Genomic DNA, 18,519 nt, shown 5'->3' with positions numbered 1-18,519 from the left:
ATGTGGCGGTGGATGTGGCGGTGGTGTCTGTGGATGTGGCGGTGGTGGTGGTGGATGTGGTGCTGGTGGATGTGGTGGTGGTGGATGTGGTGGTGGATGTGGTGGTGGTGGAAGTGGTGGTGGTGGCGGTGGTGGAGGATGTGGTGGTGGTGGATGTGGCGGTGGCGGTGATCGCGGTGGTCGCCTTGGTTGCAGTGCTGGCGGCAGTGGGTGGCGGTGTCTGAGTTGTGACTATATGCGCTTGGGTGTGCTACGTGCCGTTTGAAATTGTATGTATGCCTTGACGTTAGCGTTGCGTTAACGTGTTCGCGTTGCGTCAACACGGCAGCGTAACGTTAGCCTTGCGTTGTTGACGTGTGCGGTTGTGTAATGTTGGTGTCGTGTTTCTAACGCGCACGCGCTGGTCTGCATGCGCAGGAGCAAGAGCTGTACCAGAAGGAAGGGCTGGGTGTCAACGAGGTGCACTACGTGGACAACCAGGACTGCATCGGTGAGAGCCGCCACGCTCCACGTCGGCCAGGCCCAACGCTGACGCACGCGAGAGAGTCGAACGTTCACAGCCCCCTACGGTTTAAAATAAAATAAAAAACAATTGTTATTATCGTAACTCAGCATTTGCCTCCGTGTACAAAAGCACAAAGCGTGACCGCGCACGGAGGTTGGGGGCGGGGGTGGGGGCGGGCACGGAAACTCCGCGGACAAGAAGCCCAGGGCTCAAGCGCCGCTTTGTTTTAAGGAGAGGGGGAGATGAAATTGGGCACGCTGCCGTGCACAGGTGGGGGACCGCGAGCGGTGGGAAATGGAAAACTATAAAACGATAAACAAACATATTTTTTTTTACCAGGTAAAGGCCCCACTGGTCTGTCTAGCTGTTTTTCAGAAGCGACCTGGCTATCACAAATGATCGCTCAACCAAGTGGGCTCATCATCATCATCACGCGGAAAATTTATGGCAGCAGCCAAATATTCTTAAACGCGTGACGTCGAATCTATTCAACTCCCGACTAACGCCACTGACAAATATCCTCTGACCTCATCCTGGGCCTCCCCTAGGTCGACTAGGCCTCCAATGAGTACCTGGTGCGGTGTATCAACATCGACATTGGGGAGACAGGCGGTGGGTGGCCAGGCGTGGTGCTAGCCCACCCATCCCCGTCACAAATCTGCACGTTGTGAGCATCCACCTCGTGGGGTGCTTACCAGCAGCACTTGCCCCAACAGCCTGTTGAAGGCTTACATGGGGGATCTTTGTCTTTGTGTGTGTGTGTGTAGATCTGATCGAGGCTCGCTTGGTGGGAATCTTGGACATCCTGGACGAGGAGAACCGCCTTCCCCAGCCCAGCGACCAGCACTTCACGTCCGGCGTCCACCACAAGCACGGGCAGCACTTCCGCATCTCCGTGAGCACCACCACCACAACAATCAAAACAACCACGACAACAACAACAACAACAACCGCCGTTCGCCACTAAGTGGCGGTGACGTCACCGTGACGCACGTGCCATGCTCTCGCTGCTGGCTGGAGGTCACGGCGACAGACCCAAATGCCGCGGCTTGACTTACTGAGATGACTGGCAAATGCACCGGCTGTGGCTCGCCCACTGTGCCAACTTGCTGCGCCGCATGCAGGCACACACACACACACGGGCACACGTACAGGCACACATACAGGCACCCGTACATACACACAGGCGCATGTAAATACACAAGCACAAGGCACACACACGACTTATACGCCGTGTGTGGTGGTCAGCCGCGAGCACAACCAGACGCGCTTACGCACGCATCACTTGTCTGTCCCCTCTGCCGTACGACCGCAGATCCCGCGCAAGTCCAAGCTGACGGTCCACCGCAACCTCCGCGACGACGAGGGCTTCCTCATCCGCCACTTCGCTGGCGCCGTCTGCTACGAGACGGTGCGCGCTCGCTCCACCGCTGCCGCCGGCAGTGACGCGCTGGCGGCGCCGCAGAGGTCGCAAACGGGTTTTGATTCCTTACCCGTACCCGGCCGCACCAGGGTCGCAAACGGGTACCCGTACCTGTACCCAGCCGGGTACGAGTAGGGTACGGGTATCGGGTACCTGATTGCGACCTATGGGATGAAGCCATGTTGATGGCGCGGGTGGGTTGATTCTAGGAACTTGAATTGTGAGAAGAGACAAGACGTTGGGAAATGAGTGACAAACAGTTACTCACCAGTGACTCACGGTCTACCCGTACCCGGCCGCACCAGGATCGCAAACGGGTACCCGTACCCGGCCGGGTACGGGTAGCCGGGTATCGGGTAGGGTACGGGTATCGGGTACCCGGTTGTGACCTCTGCGGCGCCGTCTCCTTGCGTGTGTCTGTGGCTTTGGGCGCGAGGGCGGCAGCGCAGATTTATCAAAATCTCATTGTGTGAACCACGTTCATCACGTGGGCCAGGCCCAGCGCGCCTCTAGCTCTTCGATGTCGCTTTTCCTCATAGCCAGATTTTTTATAACTCCGTGTGTATCCATGTGTCTGTCCGTGTGTGTGTGGCCGTGTGGGGGAAGGATAGTGTAGCGGTTAGCGCGTTGCACTGCGAATCCAGCGACCCAAGTTCGATTCCCGCTCACGGCCAACACCAGTGACGATTATCTGAACCGGTCCTGGGCTTCCCCTTGTGCAGTATGTAAACATCACCACTGGGGAGACAAAGGCGGCCGGGCGTGGTGTTGGCCACCCACCCCCTCACGTGCCGTGCCGTCCTTCATAGGTGCTACTTGCTAATAGCACTTGCCATAAAAGTCTGATAAGGCTCCGTAGCTGTGTGTGTGTGTGTGGTGTGTGTATGTGTCTGTGTGTGTGTGTGCGCACGCCTGTGTGTCTGTGTGTGTATATATACGTGTGTGTGCACGCCTGTGTGTCTGTGTGTGTATGTATCCGTGTGTGTGTGTGCACGCCTGTGTCTGTGTGTGTATATATTCGTGTGTGTGTGTGCACGCCTGTGTCTGTGTGTGTATATATCCGTGTGTGTGTGTGCACGCCTGTGTGTCTGTGTGTGTATATATCCGTGTGTGTGTGTGCACGCCTGTGTGTCTGTGTGTGTATATATCCGTGTGTGTGTGTGTGTGCGCCATACAGTCCCAGTTTGTGGAGAAGAACAACGATGCGCTGCACATGTCGCTGGAGGCGTTGGTGAGCGTGTCGAGCGACCCCTTCGTCAAGCGCCTCTTCGAGAGCAGCAACGGCAGCGGCAGCAGCAGCAGCAAGGAGCGGCCCAAAGCCGGCAAGCTGAGCTTCATCAGCGTGGGGAACAAGTTCAGGGTAAGTAGGGGGGGGGGGGATTGGGCGGGGGGGGCACGGGGGGGCACGGAGGGGGGGGGCATGGGGGTGCGGGTGTGGGGGGCAGGCACAGGGGGACCATGTCAGTTGGGGGGTTGGGTGGCACCCCTACCAGCGGGGTCCATACTGCTTCAGCAGGGTGTCTGTAGCTTCAGCAGGGTGGCTATGAGCTACACCGGGTTGGCTGCGTCACGACTCAATGGCGGTCGAATGTGTCGTAGGGACCTGATGTGATAATTGCAGGACCTGACTATATTTTGCACGTGGTGATCAAACGACATATTCTAGTCGAGTTTGGTGCCAAGGTTCTTGAGATGGCAACCAGCAGAACCTCCAATTTGTCTGGATCTCAAGCAGCATTTAGTTTCGTGCAACCCGCACGCGCGCCGCTCGCGTGCAATCTTCGAGGTTACCGAGGCTCCTCCGTGTCCGACCGCTGGCTTCACTGCGGTGTACGATTGTGCATCGTCGGCTTGGTCGCGGAACTCGATGTCGTGCGACGAGACGACATCGGCGATCGGAGAGGCCTGTGTTGAAAAACTATGGAAGGGCCCGTGGACGGACCCCCTGCGGTACGCCGACTAGGCACGGCACAGACGATGACGACCGTTCTCATCGTAGGTACGACTCAATCCACGCCGGCGCCCGTACCCGATACACCGAACCTTGAACTGGTCCGCTCGATGGGCAACTCACGGTCGATAGGCTGTCGAAGGCGGTCGAGAGATCGAGGCCAAAACCAGCGCTGCGAAGCACCGGTCGTGCATGATTTTGCAGAGGTCATCGGTCATCTTTAGTAGAGCCATCTCAGCCACCTCATTGCCGTTTCTCTCCCTCCCCCCTGCTCCATTTCCTTTCTGCTCTCCTCCTCCTCTTCGCGTCGTTCTCCTGCCCCTCGACCCTCGGCTGCCCGCGTGGCGGCGGCGCCTCCGCTCCTCCTCCTCCATCTCCACGGTTTGCTGCGTTTAGTCCGCGTGGAGCGCGGTGCGGACTGTGGCCCCCCCCCCCCCCGGTTTAACTGCGCAGCAGGTACCGCAGCTGCGGCGCGCGAGCTCACGGCATGCTCTCCGAGCACGTGCGTGCGTGTGCGTGTGTGTCCATGCGTTCACCGCAAGGCTTCGTGCATCTCTTGACTACGCTCGTTTTCTGGAAGTGGAAAAACGCTGCGGCAATTTATCGCCGTCGTCTGCCGGCAACGGTTGCGCCACATTTCCTCCCCGCTTACCCCCGGTTGATGGCGGCCGTGGCGCTCCTACTAACGCCGGCACGTGCGTTGTTGTTGGACTAACCCCCCCCCTTCTCCCCTGCCCGCGCGTGTGACGTGTTTGTTTTGCGACCGCGTTGGGAGTGATGCTGCCTGTGGACGACCGATTCCCCGCGTGTGCGGTGGGGGGTCTGTGTGCGTGTGTGGTTTGGGGTCTGTGTGCGTGTGTTTTGGGGTCTGTATGCGTGTGTTTTGGGGTCTGTGTGCGTGTGTTTTGGGGTCTGTGTGCGTGTGTTTTGGGGTCTGTGTGCGTGTGCGGTTTGGGGTCTGTGTGCGTGCAAGGTTTGGGGTCTGTGTGCGTGTGTTTTGGGGTCTGTGTGCGTGTGGTGTGGGGTCTGTGTGCGTGCGTTTTGGAGTCTGTGTGCGTGTGGTTTGGGGTCTGTGTGCATGTGCGGTTTGGGGTCTGTGTGCGTGCAAGGTTTGGGGTCTGTGTGCGTGTTGTTTGGGGTCTGTATGCGTGTGTTTTGGGGTCTGTGTGCGTGCGGTTTGGGGTCTGTGTGCGTGTGTTTTGGGGTCTGTGTGCGTGCGGTTTGGGGTCTGTGTGCGTGCGTTTTGGGGTCTGTGTGCGTGTGTTTTGGGGTCTGTGTGCGTGTGTTTTGGGGTCTGTGTGCGTGTGTTTTGGGGTCTGTGTGCGTGTGCTTTGGGGTCTGTGTGTGCGTGCGGTTTGGGGTCTGTGGGCTCGTCGCTCCGCTCTGTAGTGGTCACACCTCCTCCCCGCCTTCTCTCGTCCCACAGACCCAACTCGGGCAGCTGCTTGAGAAGCTGCAAGCGACCGTAAGTGACGCTCTGCCCGTGACGCATATGATCAGAAACGGCGGCTTGCGCGTCGAGCGCGGAGTGGGGGTGTCGCGGTTAGCGCCCTGCGCTACGGACCCGGCGTCCCGAGTTAGATTCCTGCTCACGACCACACACCAGCGATGATTATCTGAACCGGTCCTGGCACCTTCCCCTAGGTCGATTCGGCTTCCAATGAGTACCTGGTACCGTGTGTCAACATCGCCACTGGGGAGACAAAGACGGCCGTGCGTGGTGCTGGTCACCCATCCCCGTCAGATGCTCGCTAACAGTAGTGTAGCAGTTAGCGCACACTGCGCTACGAACCCGGCGACACAAGTTCGATTCCCGCTCACTGTCAACACCAGCGACAATCATCTGAACCGATTCTGGGCCTCCCCTAGGTCGACTAGGCCTCCAATGAGTACCTGGTGCGGTGTGCAAACATCGCCATTGGGGAGACAAAGGCGGTGAGTATAATAGTGCGTGAAGGCTGATCTTTGTGTCTGTGTGTGCCGCAGGGAGCGAGCTTCGTGCGCTGCGTGAAGCCCAACCTGCGCATGACGAGCCACCAGTTTGAGGGCGCCCAGATCCTCTCCCAGCTGCAGTGTTCAGGTCAGGGTTCGAGCCCCTCCCCGTGTGTCAGAGGTCGCAAACGGGTTTTGATTCCTTACCCGTACCCGCCGTACCCGGCCGCACCAGGGTCACAAACGGCTACCCGTACCCGGCCGGGTACGGGTAGCCGGGTATTGGGTAGGGTACGGGTATCGGGTACCCGGTTGCGACCTCTGCCGTGTGTGCGCCGGCATTCACGGGCGCTGCCCGCCGGCAGCACTTGCCCCGACAGTCTGTGTAGGCTACGCGGGGGATCTTCGTCAATGTTCGCGTCTGTGGGGGGGAGGAGGGGGGGTGAGCGGTAGTGTCACGGGTTTGCGCCGCAGCGCTACGAACCCGGTGACCCGGGTTAGATACCCGCTCACGGCCAACACCGGTGACGATTATGTTAACCGGTCCTGGGCCTCCCCGAGGTCGACTCAGCCTCAAATGAGTATCTGGTGCGTTGTGTAAACACCGGCGCTCGGGAGACAAAGGCGGCCAGGCGTGGTGGCGAATATCAGGACGGATCCTGGGCCTCTCCTAGGTCGACTCGGCCTTAATACGATTCCCTGCGAAGTCTACGGTGGGGAGGAGCGGGGGGTGAATCTTCTTCTTCGTTGACGCGTGCGTGCGCGTGCGTGTCCCCTGCAGGTATGGTGTCGGTGCTGGACCTGATGCAGGGCGGGTTCCCATCCCGCGCGCCCTTCCACGAGCTCTACAACATGTACAAGAAATACCTGCCCTCCGCCCTGGCGCGCCTCGACCCCCGTCTCTTCTGCAAGGTGCGCGTGGCCTTGCGCCTTCATCACCTGTCTGCTCCCCTGCCTGCTCCCCTGCCTGATCCCACGCCTGATCCCCTGCCTCACCCCCTCCAGCTGCACTCACAGCTATTTCTCTTCAGCCACAGCAAGCACTTCACGGTTAATACCACGCAGCACCGCCGCAGTAGTAACCGGGGTGCCACGGTGGCTAGGAGTTGTTCAACTACCTTTCCTGGTATACAGGAGGTTGTGAGTTCGATCCCGACCCTGACGCCTGCTGCTGTATATTTAGAGTTTGCGTGTCTCTCTCTCATCATCACCGTGGCTAGGAGATGTTAACTCCCTTGCCTGGTATATAGGAGGTCGTGGGTTCGATCTCGACCCTGACGCCTGCTGCTGTATATTTGGAGTTTGTATGTTTCTCCCCCCGTGGTCACGTGGATTTTTCTCCGGGTTCTCCGGTTTTACCCTCCACATTTAGCTATAAATTTCCACGTCATGGTAAGCTGCTTCGTTTGAGCTATCATTTGTGACGGCCAGGTCGCTTCTTCTACCAGGTAAGTGGGCCCTTACCTGGTAAAATAAAATTGAGTTTAGAGTTGCGGCGAGCGCCATGCACTGCAGACCCGGCGACACGAGTTCGATTCCCACACGGCCACGGCCATCGTCGTCGTAACGTCGCGTAGCGAGGCTCCCGCTGACGCTGCGTCTGGCCTTCCCTGCCCACAGGCTCTCTTCAAAGCGCTGGGCCTGAACGAGAACGACTTCAAGTTCGGGCTCACCAAAGTGTTCTTCAGACCCGGCAAGGTGAGCGGAGGACTCGCTCGCTCGCTCCCACACACACACATCCACGCACGCGCCCGTTTACCGCTCGCTCGCTCGATTTCTCCCCTAGGTCGACTCGGCCTCAAATGAGTACCTGGTGCGGTGTGTAAAAACATCGCCACTGAGGAGACAAAGGCAGCTGGGCGTGGTGGTGGCTACCCACCCTTCATAAGTGCTACTCGCTAACAGCACTGGCCCTAAGAGTCTGTTTTGGCTATATGGGGATCATTGTTTATGTGAATATGTGTACGCGTGCGTGCGTGTGTGAATGTGTGTGTTTATGTGAATGTGTGTGTGTACGTGTGTGTGCATGTGTGTGCGTGCATGTGTGTGCGTGCGTGTGTGAATGTGTGTGTTTATGTGAATGTGTGTGTACGTGTGTGTGCATGTGTGTGCGTGCATGTGTGTGCGTGCGTGTGTGAATGTGTGTGTTTATGTGAATGTGTGTACGTGTGTGTGTGTGCATGTGTGTGCGTGCCCCAGTTTGCCGAGTTTGACCAGATCATGAAGTCGGACCCGGAGCACCTGGCGGAGCTCGTGGGGCGAGTGAAGCGCTGGCTCATCGGCAACCGCTGGAGGAAGGCGCAGTGGTGCTCGCTGTCCGTCATCAAGCGTACGCACAGATCTCGCACGGCAACAATTCTTACGTCACTCGGCAACAACACTAGCGCCACGCGGCAACAACACTCACTTCACGCGGCAACTCCTCAAGTGGCAACAACTCTCGTCACGTGGCAACAACACTCACTTCATGTGGCAACAACACTTCTTCTTGGTTCTTTCGGTAAAGTTTTATTTTATTTTTTATTATTTTATTATTTTATTACTTCCCTTCTACGTGACTTTACCGAAAGAACCAAGAAGATGAATCCCTGCAGTCACGAAAGCTTTAAATCGAAATGCAACAACACTTGTTAGACAGCAACAATACTCACACCACATGGCAACAACACTCATCACGCGGCAACAACACTCACGTCATGCGGCAACCACACTCGTCACCCACAACCATGCATCACACAGCTTTACTCATCGTACAGGGGCCACTCATCCCTCGGGAACAATCATCGCACAGCACCGCTCGTGACACAGCACGAGGTGGGCGCCACCACTACTCCCATCACTTCTCTGGGATGGGTGCCATCACTACTCTCATCACTTCTCTGGGATGGGTGCCATCACCACTACTCCCATCGCTTCTCTGGGATGGGTGCCATCACCACTCCCATCACTTCTCTGGGATGGGTGCCATCACTACTCCCATCGCTTCTCTGGGATGGGTGCCATCACCACTCCCATCACTTCTCTGGGATGGGTGCCATCACTACTCCCATCGCTTCTCTGGGATGTGCGCCATCACTACTCCCATCGCTTCTCTGGGATGGGTGCCACCACTACTCCCATCGCTTCTCTGGGATGGGTGCCACTACTACTCCCATCGCTTCTCTGGGATGGGTGCCACCACTACTCCCATCGCTTCTCTGGGATGGGTGCCACCACTACTCCCATCGCTTCTCTGGGATGGGTTCCACCACTACTCCCATCGCTTCTCTGGGATGGGTGCCACCACTACTCCCATCGCTTCTCTGGGATGGGTGCCACCACTACTCCCATCGCTTCTCTGGGATGGGTGCCATCACTACTCCCATCGCTTCTCTGGGGTGGGCGCCCCCACTACTCCCATCACTACTCTGGGATGGGTGCCACCACTACTCCCATCGCTTCTCTGGGGTGGGCGCCCCCACTCTCCTCCTCCCACCTTCTTCCTCGTCTCTTCATCTCTCTCCCGGGTTCAACTCTTCCCCCGCCGTGCCCTCCTACCCCCGCGGTGCGCGGCGATCCCGCTCCTCGCCGGCGTTCACCGCTTCCTGACGGGTCAGAGCTGTGGGCCAAAACGCCGCCCCTCATCCGCTCCGCTTGCTCCCTCTCTCCCTCCCCCCGCCCCCCACTTTTTGCTCGTTTCAGTGAAGAACAAGATCTTGTACCGGGCCGCGGCGTGCGTCAAGATCCAGAAGACAGTGCGCATGTTCCTGTGCAGGAAGCGCTACAAGCATCGGTGCGATGGGGCTCACGGCGTCCGCGACACTTTCGGGGTTTATTTCGGACGAGGATCGACGATATGGATGGGACCTTGAGTTGAATTTAACACTCGTGGTTGTTTGGACACGTGCGTAGTCGGGCACACAACAACAGGACATGTAAAGTGTGTTGTTGTTGTTGTTGATGTTTGGGGAAAAATAGACGGAACCTGAATAGGAGGAAGACCTTGCAGAGAATGGCTTGACGATGACATCATAAGAGATTTGGTGCCAGGAGGATGTGGTGCATGACTTGAGCCATATTGGCACAAGACGTGGGAAAGTGGAAACAACAATTTACGAAATGTACAGTGGACACCTACTACGGGCTATCTGCCCATGGATCGAGATGATGATGATGATTGTGGTTATGCTGCTTGCCTCTGAGAACTTGGTTCCAAGTCGGATCAGGGATTTTGTACGCACATTTAACTTCTATCGCACCGTACGTAGCCAACCGCTAAATGCAAAAAGCAGTTAGAAATAAATTAATCTCTGAGCATAGCTTGAGATCCAGCCGCTGCTAAAGTCTATGGCGAGCGATAGATCCCAACCGGTTATGGACCCTCTTCTTGGTCGACTCAGCCTGAAATAAGTATCTTCTGCGATGTGCAAACATAAGCACTGTGGAGACAAAGGCGGCCGGGCATGGTACTGGCAACTGCCACTTGCTCGTGATGCTGTGCCGGCCATGATAGATGCTCGCAAACAGCCCTTTAAAATTAGTTTTTTTAAAGCTGATTTCTTTAACAACTGCTTCCTCCGCACCTTTGATTATCATGGTTGGCTACGTACGGTGCGAAGGAAATTCAGCATGCAAACAGTTCAACATACATATACGCCATTTCACTGAGCTATCATTTGTGGCCAGATCGCTTCTGAAAAAGCGCTAATAGCTCAATGGGCTTTAGCTGGTAAACTTAAAATATATATTTTGTAACGTCCCCTGCTTAGTGAAGCAGATGGCGGGGTGCAAACATTTCACGGTTAATTTTACGCAGTACCACCGCGGTAGTAACCGGGGTGCCACGGTCGCTAAGAGACGTCAACTACCCCGCCTGGTACACAGGAGGTCGTGGGTTCGACCCCAAACCTGACGCCTGCTGCTGTATATTTGGAGTGTGCATGTCTCTCTCTCTCCCCGTGGTCACGTGGATTTTTCTCCGGGGTCCTCCGGTTTTTCCCCTCCACATTTAGAATCAACGTCGCGCGTTTAGAGTTACTTGGCTACCGCTATAAATTTCCACATGATGATGATAAGCCCACTTCATTTGTGATTGCCAGGTCGCTTCTGGAAAATAGCTACGTAGCTCAGTAGGCTTTAACTGATAAAATAAAATACTTTTTTTTACGTCCACTGCTTAAATTTCGATTTAAAGCTTTCTTGACTGCAGGGATTCATCTTCTTGGTTCTTTCGGTAAAGTCACGTAGAAGGGAATTAATAAAATAATAAAAATAAAACATGATAAAATAATTCTCACGACGTTTCGGCCACAACGCAAGCAGCCGTCTTCAGGTGCGGGGAAGCAGGTGAGGACGGCTGTTTGCTTTGTGGCCGAAACGTCGTGAGAATTATTTTATTATGTTTTATTTTTATTATTTTATTATTTCCATTCTACGTGACTTTACCGAAAGAACCAAGAAGATGAGTCCACTGCTTAGTGAAGCAGACGGTGGCGTGGAAGCATTTCACGGTTAATACCACGCAGCACCGCCGCAGTAGTAACTGGGGCGGCCTGCCCGATTGGAACCTCCGCCACGAACGGAGAACGCGCTAACCGCTGGGCCCCGCCGTGCGTCGCCGTGCGTGCGTGCGTGTGTGTGTGCAGCGTGGAGGGCCTGGTGAAGGTCCGCTCGCTGCAGAAGCGTCTGGAGCAGATGAAGAAGGTGACCTCCACGCTGAAGGACGGGGGCGCGCAGAAGGACGTGCAGCAGATGGAGGCCGCGGTCCAGACCCTCGTGGGAAAGATCAAGGTCAGTCGCTCGCTCCGCCGCGTTAAACTTTACGGGAGGGTAGTTGTGTGCGCTCGTTTGGTTTATCGATTCAGTCTGCAATATTAACACCACATTGTCCGGTGTATTTATGTGTGTACGTGTGTACGTATGTGTTGCGGTTAGCGTGCTGCGCTACGAACCCGGCGACCCGAGTTCGATTCCTGCTCACGGCCAACACCGGTGACGATTATCTGAACCGGTCCTGGGCCTCTCCTAAGTCGAGCTAGCCTCAAATAAGTACCAGCTTTAGTGTGTAAACATCTCCACTAGGGAGACAAAGGCGGCCGTGCGTGGTGCTGGCCACCCACCCCCTCGTGTGCTGTGCTGGCCTTCATAGGTGCTCGCTAAGAGCACTTGCCCCAACAGTCTCTTGAGGCTATACGGGGGATATTTGTCTTTTTATGTATGTTGAAACTTGACGTATCTAAACCAATACACGTCCCTCCTGATGGAAATTCATTGGACCTGCCGTGTCTCTCTTCGGTAAACAAGTAAATATTTATTAAGATGATGAAAAAAAATGAATAGGATTTACCCTTTCCTGGCAGGAATACCAGCATTGTGTTAAGATGTTCAAACACCAAAGAGACACCCATGCCTTGTGATGTTTTCAAAACGTGTCATACCACGAGTATGGGTGTGTGTTTTATAACTTGAACTTCTTTTGCACTGTACGTAGCCAACGGTGCTCATCGGAGCTCCGGGGGGTGAAGGACAGGAAACTAAACACAACAACAACAACAACAAGCGGTTCTAAATAAATCCGTTTGTCAATCTAGATGATGACTTAAAAGTGCATAGCTCCAGTGGCTTCCGAATATCGGAAGGGAAGAGCGTTGCAGACGGCCACGGAAGCGCATCTGAAAGCGCTAGGGTTAGGGTGCCAAACAAAACTGTACATAATGCTGCTGTTCTACTCTTGCGCGTGTTGGCAGCAGCAGTCTGTCGAGGTCTGCTGCTGCTGCTGCTGCTGACCGCAGTGAGAGGGCTTTAGGGGAGAGAGTTCACATCGTCGTTTCTTTTGCTCCGCCGAAGGAGCACGGACCGCAGTGGGTTTCCTCTGCGGTCCGTAGCGTGGGTTGCATGGCCACAGTCGCTTGAGTGTCGTTCATTTTAGATTTGAAGTTTTCGTGATTGCAAGGATTCATACTCTTAGTTCTTTCGGTAAAGTCACGTAGGTAAAAAATGAAATTAAAATTAATAAAAATAAAACAATAAAAATCACGACGTTTCGGAGGCGGAAGCTTGTGTTGCCTCCGAAACGTCGTGATTTTTATTGTTTTATTTTTATTAATTTTTATTTCATTTTTTACCTACGTGACGAGTATGTCGTTCATTTCCCATCCGCGGAGGAGATTGCCGATGTCCCGTTGCGGTTGGCGGTCATGCCGGCCTCGGCGAGGAGCATTGCCGAAGGCGGGAGGTGTGCGATGTTTGAGTCTCGAGTGTAGAATCAATGCACGCAGTACGGAAGCATCTCGCGGAACAGTAACGTCATCACAGGTCAAGCTTTCTCTAAAATCGCGTCTTCTTATTTTTTGTTCTATGCTGATCTAAGTTTCCAAAATCCTCCGTCGCCTCACGGGAGACCTCCGCACGGCACGCGACGATCGTATCCCGAATCCCGACAGCTCTTGCCCCAACAGTCTTTTGAAGGCTATACGTTGGTGCGGGGGGGGGCACCTTTGTCTTTTCTGGGGGGCAGTCGGGCCCGGTGACTCCCGGCGAACTGGACCGCGAGTACGCCGCGCTCGTTCAGCGCTCGTCCCAGCTGCTCGACGCGCTGCAGCGGCGCAAGAAGGAGGAGGAGGAGGCGGAGCGCCTGCGCGCCATCCAGGAGGAGATGGAGCACGAGCGGCAACGCCGGGAGCAGGAGGAACAGCGGCGCAAGCAGGAGGACGATGAGCGACGCCAGTACGGGCACCGCACAGGGGTTATGCACTAGGGGGGTAGCGCGGTGGTGATGCTAGCACCCAACAGCCGGAAGTTTCCGGGTTCGATTTCCACCTCCCACAGCCATGAAAACATTTGTTGTAACTCATACCGGGAAAACTAAAAAACATCCCGCTGCTAAAGCAATGGACCTCCAAGTCGCTCAACGGGGATCGCGCAGCAGCAGCGGCAGCGGCAACAGCATCGCCCCCTCCCCTCCCTCCCCTGTGGAAAACTTGGCAGGACCCTCTTTAAAATTAGTGACGAGTCTCATTGAGGCTTTACTGGGTAAACGAGCCGCCATAATGGATTAAAATATAAAACGTGGCAGTGTCGTATATCGCGCTACACCGCAATGCAGTGCGTCACAACGCAATTCATCGCAGGGTGATGATGATCATGGCAGCGAGAGTGGGTTTGTGGTGGTTGTGATGTTGCTACGGCAATGCGAGTGACCGTGGCTGTGGTTGCAGCAATTGTGATCGTGGTGGCCGTTGTGTCGTCGTGCAGGAAGTCGGAGATGGAGTCTCAACGCAAGCGGGAGGAGGAGGAGAGGAAACGGCGAGAGAAGGAGGACAAACGCATGCAGGTGCCTCCATCGGCACAACCGCTCACAGGAGCAGCACGCCCACGTGTCCCTGTGTCTCCCTGTGTGTTACCTGCGTTCACCTGTGTTAAGCCGTGTGCCCCTGTGTCTCCGTGGTTCCCCGTGGCTCCCCCTTGGCTCCCCCTTGGCTCCCCCGTGGCTCCCTCTTGGCTCCCCCGTGACGCTGCGAGCAGGAGGAGGTGCAGGCGGAGATGCTGGTGCACAAGGAGGAGGCGGCACGCACGCAGACCATCGTGGAGCAGGAGCGGCGCGACCGCGAGCTCGCCATGCGCATCGCACAGAGCGACGCCGAGCTCATCCCGGACGACAACTCCGGGGACAACAGCCTCAAGCGGTGACAGCACTCACCCCGCTCTCACCCTTCTCGCCTACGAATCTGCTCACCCGCTGACCTACGAATTCGCTCACCCACTCGCCCGCTCGCCTACAAATCCGCTCACACGCTCGCCTACGAATCTGCTCACACGCTCACTCGCTTGTCTACAAATTCGCTCACCCGCTCACTCACGAATCCGCTCACCTGCTCACACGCTCACCCGCTCACCTCCGAATCCGCTCACACGCTCATCCGCTCACCTACCAATCCACTAACCCGCTCACCTGCTCCCCACTCACCTACAAACCCACTCACCCGCTCACCTACGAACCCACTCACCCACTCACCTACGAAGCTGCTCACCTGCTTACCTATGAACCCATTCACCTGCTCACTCTCTCACCCTCTCACCTATGAACCCACTCACCTATGAACCCAATCACCTCCTCACCTGCTCACCGTCTCACCTATGAACACACTCACCTGCTTAATCACTCACTCCACAAACTCACGACCCCTGACCTCTAATCCATGATCCCCGACTCCTCTCCAACAATCTGACTTCTCACAGATGACCCTTGACCTCTCCCCCAGCCGGGGTCACAGGCTGACTGTGAACGCCCTCTACCCTGTCGCCCCCCTCCCCCCACCCCCCACTCACAGGGGGTTCCTGGTGCAGGCGCAGCAGGCAGCACAGGTGGTGCGTAAGCACGACCTGAGCAAGTGGAAGTACGCGGACCTGCGTGACACCATCAACACGTCCTGCGGTGAGACGCCCGCTCAAGTACACACTCGCCCACATGCACGCCCCGCTCGCACACGCTCACGCATACACGCTCGCACACGCACACACCCACGCAGTCGTAAACACACTCACCCACACCCCACACGCATATATACACACGCACGCTCACACACTCGCTCACACACACACGCTCGCACACACACCCGCTCGCACACACACACACGCATACACGCTCGCACACACACACTCGCACACACACGCTCGCACACACATACACACACACCCACGCAGTCATAAACACACTTACCTACATCCATATATACACACGTACGCTCACACACACACGCTCGCTCACAAAGACAAAGATCTCCCATATAGCCTTAACAGACTGTAGGGGCAAGTCCTGTTAGGGAGCACCTATGAAGGCCGGAACGGTACACGAGGGGGTGGGTGGCCAGCACCACGCCCGACCGCCTTTGTCTCCCTAGTGGCGATGTTTACACACCGCACCAGGTACTCATTTGAGGCTGAGTCGACCTAGGACCAGGACCGGTTCAGATAATTGTGACTGGTGATGTTCGTGAGTGGGAATCGAACCCGGCTCGCCGGGTTTGTAGCACGCGCGCTAATCGCTACACTACTGCTCACACATACACGCTCACTCATACACGCTCGCACACACACACGCTCGCTCGCTCACGCATGCTCACACACACACCCACGCACAGTCAGAAACACACCCACGCACGCTCATACACGCATATACACACACATTACACATGCATTCGCTCACACACACCCATTCATGCTCAAAGATCCGCTGTATAGCCTTTAACATACTGTTGGGGCAAATGCTGTTAGCGAGCATAGCACACGAGGGGTGGGTGGCCAGCGCCACTCCTGACCGCCTTTGTCTCCCCAGTGGCGATGGTTACACACCACATGAGGTACACATTTGAGGCTGAGGCGACCTAGGGGAGGCCCAGGACCACGACATCACAAACACTCACCCACACTCGTACACGGCATGACACACACTCACTCACTCACACTCGTTCACGCATCACACACACTCACCCACATTCATATACGACATCATACACTCGCCTACACTCGTACACGCATCACACACACTCACACAAGACATCACACACACTCACTCACACTTGTACACAACATCACACATCACACACTCATACACACATCACTCACACTTGTACACAAGACATCACGCACACTCACACGAAACGACTCGCACACCCAAACACAACAACAGCCGCCATTCACCTGTTCTGCGTCACCCGCCCTGCCATCCCTGGTGAGTGACGCTTGCCTCCATTCGCGGTCCTCGGCCAGCGTTGGAAAGTCCACATTCCTTTGCCGGGGCCGAGTTTATCCAAAGGGGATGACGCCACGCCGCGACGTGGATTCGACACCCCCTCGTCGGGCTGCGCTGCTGCCACCGCCACTCGTCGCGACCTCACGTGCCACCCTCCCTCACCGCGTGCCCGTGTCTCACCCCCGCGTGTCTCACCCCCCCCGTGTCCATCCCCCACGTGTCTCACCCCACCGCGTGTCTCACCCCCGTGTGTCTCCCCCCACGTGTCTCACCCTCCATGTCTCACCCCACGTCTCACCCCTGCGTCTCCCCCCGTGTCTCCCCCCCGCGTGTCTCACTCCGTGTGTCTCCCCCCCCGCGTGTCTCCCCCCGCGTGTCTCCCCCCGCGTGTCTCCCCCTGCGTGTTTCACTCCGTGTGTCTCTCCCCGCGTGTCTCCCCCCGCGTGTCTCCCCCCGCGTGTCTCCCCCCGCGTGTCTCCCCCCGCGTGTCTCCCCCCGCGTGTCTCCCCCCGCGTGTCTCACTCCGCGTGTCTCACTCCGCGTGTCTCACTCCGCGTGTCTCACTCCGCGTGTCTCCCCCCGCGTGTCTCCCCCCGCGTGTCTCACCCCGCGTCTCACCCCCACGTCTCACCCCGTGTCTCCCCCCCTGCGCGTGTGCTTCTTAAGAGAGTGTGAAAAAGAAGGCCGGCGAATGTGAGTATCCGTTAGACGGCGTTTCGCTTACCCCGCCGCTCCGGCCTATCCACGGTGCACGCAACCGGCCCGAGCACTATTTGCCGATTTCAGAACCAGTACCGCCACCGCTACCACTGCTACCACCGCTACCGCGACCGCTGAGACTCAACGACAACACCAACGGATTAAATTCTAGTCACCGCCGGTGTCGGCGCCCACGTGTCTCTCGCGTCCGTGAACGTTGACATCAAAGTTCCCCTTCCGGCGCAGAAGGAGGCTTTTGAGACTGGCGCCGAGTTGCCCACCCCTTACCACTGCGACCAATCGATGAGTCAGTTTTTATTTTGCGTGCCAATATCACCCTCGATCAAGTGGGAATCGGTGCACGTTACGGCTGAACGGGACAGGGAGGAGGATACAGCAACGGGAATGAAGACTGAGACCCGTCGTGCCCTCAGCGGCTAACGCCGACTGAGCAAAAAAGTAAATTGCGACCGCGCGCAAAAAGAAAGTGCAACGATGCGCAACGAATCGCATGAGAAAGTGAAGTAGAAATAAAAAAAAATAAGTAAAAAAATTAATGGTCAAGAGACAGTTTTTATTTTCAAAATTTCAGATGTTACAGGAAGGGAATTTTTGAATAGGTGAGCCTTGCACAGACCCCACGGCGTTGGGAGATTTGGCGCGTTTCAGATGTCCGCAGGCAGGCGGGATGAGTTTGGGTTTCCAGATTGTTGGGGGCTGCGCTTGAGAAGGCTTTGTCCTCCGCCAGTGGCGACAACGACGACAATATCGCAAACGACAACTTTGTAGAATTTCTATCGCTGCTAAAGACAACCGCATCTGAAGGCGCTTTTCAAACGTGGGAGGATTTTAAAAATATAAGAGAACTCGTTCCAGGTAGAAGGAGAGGCGGAGGGTTAGGGGTCGGGGCAGGGATAACCAAAGACAAAGATCCCCCCTATAGCCTGTAACAGACTGTTGGGGCAAGTGCTGTTAGCGAGCATCTTTGAAGGCCGGCACGGTACACGAGGGGGTGGGTGGCAAGCGCCATGCCCGACCGCCTTTGTATCCCCAGTGGCGATGTTTACTACGCAACGTACCAGGTGCTCATTTGAGGCTGAGTCGACCTAGTGGAGGCCCAGCTACCGGGTTCAGATGATCATCACCGGTGTTGGCCGTGAGCGGGAATCGAACTCGGGGCGCCGGGCTTGTAGCGCAGCACGCTAACCACTACACTACCGCTCCCCTCTCCACACACGCTACACCACCACCATCGCAGCAGCACCACCACCACCAACAAA

General features: G+C 56.3%; 1 protein-coding gene across 2 annotated transcripts in view; it reads left to right on the top strand.

Moving 5' to 3' along the window:
• MYO6 (myosin VI) overlaps nt 1-18,519 on the top strand; it is an 82,082-nt gene that overhangs the window by 38,017 nt on the left and 25,546 nt on the right. Inside the window, exons 13-28 of one of the 2 annotated variants that reach the window (XM_078880340.1) lie at nt 418-490; nt 1,273-1,400; nt 1,821-1,916; nt 3,106-3,288; nt 5,306-5,344; nt 5,866-5,959; nt 6,593-6,723; nt 7,432-7,509; nt 8,011-8,140; nt 9,493-9,583; nt 11,436-11,580; nt 13,307-13,515; nt 14,044-14,122; nt 14,314-14,474; nt 15,120-15,223; nt 17,207-17,233. In XM_078880340.1, coding sequence (XP_078736466.1) covers nt 418-490; nt 1,273-1,400; nt 1,821-1,916; nt 3,106-3,288; nt 5,306-5,344; nt 5,866-5,959; nt 6,593-6,723; nt 7,432-7,509; nt 8,011-8,140; nt 9,493-9,583; nt 11,436-11,580; nt 13,307-13,515; nt 14,044-14,122; nt 14,314-14,474; nt 15,120-15,223; nt 17,207-17,233 — 1,768 coding nt within the window. The remainder of the gene's footprint in view (nt 1-417; nt 491-1,272; nt 1,401-1,820; nt 1,917-3,105; nt 3,289-5,305; nt 5,345-5,865; nt 5,960-6,592; nt 6,724-7,431; nt 7,510-8,010; nt 8,141-9,492; nt 9,584-11,435; nt 11,581-13,306; nt 13,516-14,043; nt 14,123-14,313; nt 14,475-15,119; nt 15,224-17,206; nt 17,234-18,519) is intronic. The other variant, XM_078880341.1, reaches the window with a different exon arrangement.

Source organism: Lampetra fluviatilis, chromosome 57 (assembly GCF_964198595.1).
Source record: "Lampetra fluviatilis chromosome 57, kcLamFluv1.1, whole genome shotgun sequence".
NCBI classification, from domain to species: domain Eukaryota; kingdom Metazoa; phylum Chordata; class Hyperoartia; order Petromyzontiformes; family Petromyzontidae; genus Lampetra; species Lampetra fluviatilis.
The sequence above is the reverse complement of the archived record's forward strand: the minus strand, read 5'-3'. Positions and strand labels throughout refer to the sequence as shown.